Source organism: Cariama cristata, unplaced genomic scaffold (assembly GCF_000690535.1).
Source record: "Cariama cristata isolate BGI_N322 unplaced genomic scaffold, ASM69053v1 scaffold30896, whole genome shotgun sequence".
Taxonomy (NCBI): domain Eukaryota; kingdom Metazoa; phylum Chordata; class Aves; order Cariamiformes; family Cariamidae; genus Cariama; species Cariama cristata.
The window spans coordinates 1,256-3,756 of NW_009623170.1; the positions used below are offsets into that span (position 1 = coordinate 1,256).

The following is a 2,501-nucleotide window of genomic DNA, read 5'->3' on the forward strand; positions in this document are numbered from 1 at the left end:
CAGCAAGCTCACATCTGGCTGCGACTACTCCCTCTTCAAGGTGCGACACCCTCTCTGCCGCAGTCCCTCCTCAGATCCCCCCTGCAATGCCCAACATTATGGGGGCACACTGGGTGCTGGTGGGGCTGGCAGGGTGCCCTGGCCATAGGGTGGGAGGGGAAGCCTGGCTGGGTGCTCACAGCTCCCTGAGCTGGCTCTGACTGGGTGCTTGGTGCCCCTGACCGTCCCCTTGCCCATCCCTAGGACGGCATTGAGCCCATGTGGGAGGATAACCAGAACAAGCGTGGTGGACGCTGGCTCATCACCCTGGCCAAGCAGCAGCGGCACACCGAGCTGGACCGTTTCTGGCTGGAGACGGTGAGTGCGGCCCCACTCGGGCCAGCCTGCAGGGTTCTGGCAGCGGTGCTTCCCTGTGTCGTGGTGCCGAGCCCCAGCGGGGACTGTCCCGGGCTCCCCTTGTCCTCTCGGCAGCTGCTGTGCCTCATCGGGGAGATGTTTGATGAATACAGCGATGAGGTGTGTGGGGCCGTCATCAACATCCGTGCCAAGGGGGACAAGATTGCCATCTGGACCCGGGAAGCAGAGAACCGGGAAGGGGTCACCCACATCGGGTAATGCAGCTTCGTGGGGGCCAGGTTTGGGGGGAAATGGGGTCCCTGGGCAGGGAGCCAGTAGGAGAAGTGATGTTGCCCAGTTCACATAGCCCCTTCTCTCCTCCAGGCGTGTCTACAAGGAGCACCTGGGCCTGTCGCAGAAGGTGGCCATCGGGTACCAGGCCCATGCAGACACGGCAACCCAGAGTGGCTCCCTCACCCCAACCAAGTTGACTGTGGGGGGAGCAGGGCACTGCCTGTGGGGTCCTCCTCTTCCATTCCAAAATGAATGGCTGCAGCTGAGCATGGCTTATGTGTCCAGGGCTGGGCTTGGGTTCTGGCACCCTGGGATGTTTTTTGCTTGGGGAGGGGGTGTCTCCTGGGAGGGGGATGATGTGTTGCCATATCCTGTACCCACCCGCTGGGTGAGCGGGGCCGGGAGCATCACCTGGGCATCACTGTGGGCTTGGGGCACTGTGTGTGTCCCCCTGCCTTGACCAGTGCCCCTCTCTCTGGGGCTGTGGGGGTGTCCCTCTGCTCTGGGTGACCTGGATAGTCCCCAGGAGGATGCTGGGCTCTGTCTTCCCCTGGCCGAGGTGTGGGCACAGCCTGCTGCCTTGTAAGCCTGGGTGTGGGAGGGGGTAACAGAGCCTAGCTCCTCTGGGTCAGCTCAGCCTGGGGAGCTGGTCCCCATCTCTCCCAAGCCCCTGCACATCGGTGGGACACAGGTCTGCCTTCTCAGAAAGACCAGCTTCCCAGCTGGGGGCTGCCCAGCATCCCTGCAGGGTTGTTGCTGTGGCTGCAGCACAGCATTGTCCCCACGCTGCCCACCTTGGGCTGCATTTGCTCACATCCCATCCCACAGGCAGCTGCAGCACAGGTGGAGTGAAGCTTATTTGCTTCCCAAGGGTTTGTTGGTGCCAGACCTGCAGGTTCACAGCCCCAATCCGTTGAGTCCTGGAAGTTTGCTGGTTCCTCCTTTCCATGGCCCATGTCCTCTGCTGTCCCCCCTGGCTGTTCTGGCCCTCTTCCTCCCCCCTCCCTGCACCAGCACAGCCCACGCTCTGTCCTTCTAATCTTTTATTTGTGTCTTTGATTGTTGGGTCTGTCTTTCCCCCCTGCCTATCCAGGTTCTTGAGGGGGAGCTGCCTGCTCACCTCCTGACCGTGCTGCCTGCACTTCTGGCCTCACTGCAGCTCTCCTCCAGAAGAGCCTCCTCCACCCCCTCCAGCAGCACCCAGGCAGCTCCAGCTCAGCCCAGGGTTGCACCCCATCCCGGGCACCACCTCCAGCCCATCCAGCCCAGCCCCGCCTCGCTGTGAGCCCAGAGCCTGGGCCACTCATTCCCCACTGCTAGGTGGTGCCTGCGCTGGTTCAGTGCTGCCCTGCCTGCACCTGAGCTTTGCAGAAAGCAGGTCCTGCAGAAGGGGAGAGTCTTGACTACATCTTCCCCTATTGCAGCGGGTTGAGGCATGTCCAGCCACCCCTCTGCGGTGTGGCCGTGGCACCCTGGGCCCTTGGCTGCCTGCGATGCAGCCCCAGGGGGTTTGCTGGAGCAGGCTGAGCCCTGCCCTGGGATGCAGCTATGGCTGCACAGAGCTGTGTCCCTGGGGCTGAACTGCCCTTCCCCAGGGCCACCAGCCCTGCAGGTCCCCTGGGGCAGCTGTGCCAGGGCTCTGCCTGCAGCCTGCCTGCACTCCACCACCCCACATTGCCTCCTGTGCCAGGCAAGGGATGCTGCCAGAGAGAGGAGGTGGGAGCTCATCCCTGGCATGCAGTGTGCCAGGCTGTGTCCCCATGTCCTTGCATCATGTGCTGGCCCCGGGCTGCTCCTCTGCGCGGGTACAAAGGGGACAGGACCCTGTAGGACAACCAGGCTAGGGGTGCTCTACGCAGCACTGGCCCCAC

The 2,501-nt window shown here is 63.3% G+C and overlaps 1 protein-coding gene across 1 annotated transcript in view; it reads left to right on the forward strand.

The window, feature by feature from the left end:
- The window catches only part of LOC104163585 (eukaryotic translation initiation factor 4E-like), a gene marked incomplete at its 3' end in the record, with an annotated part of 1,669 nt that extends 840 nt beyond the window's left edge, over positions 1 to 829 (forward strand). Inside the window, exons 4-7 of the mRNA XM_009702635.1 lie at positions 1 to 40; positions 244 to 357; positions 472 to 611; positions 721 to 829. The exon at positions 1 to 40 is cut by the window's left edge and continues 35 nt beyond it. Coding sequence (XP_009700937.1) covers positions 1 to 40; positions 244 to 357; positions 472 to 611; positions 721 to 829 — 403 coding nt within the window. The remainder of the gene's footprint in view (positions 41 to 243; positions 358 to 471; positions 612 to 720) is intronic.
- Positions 830 to 2,501: the final 1,672 nt, after the last annotated feature.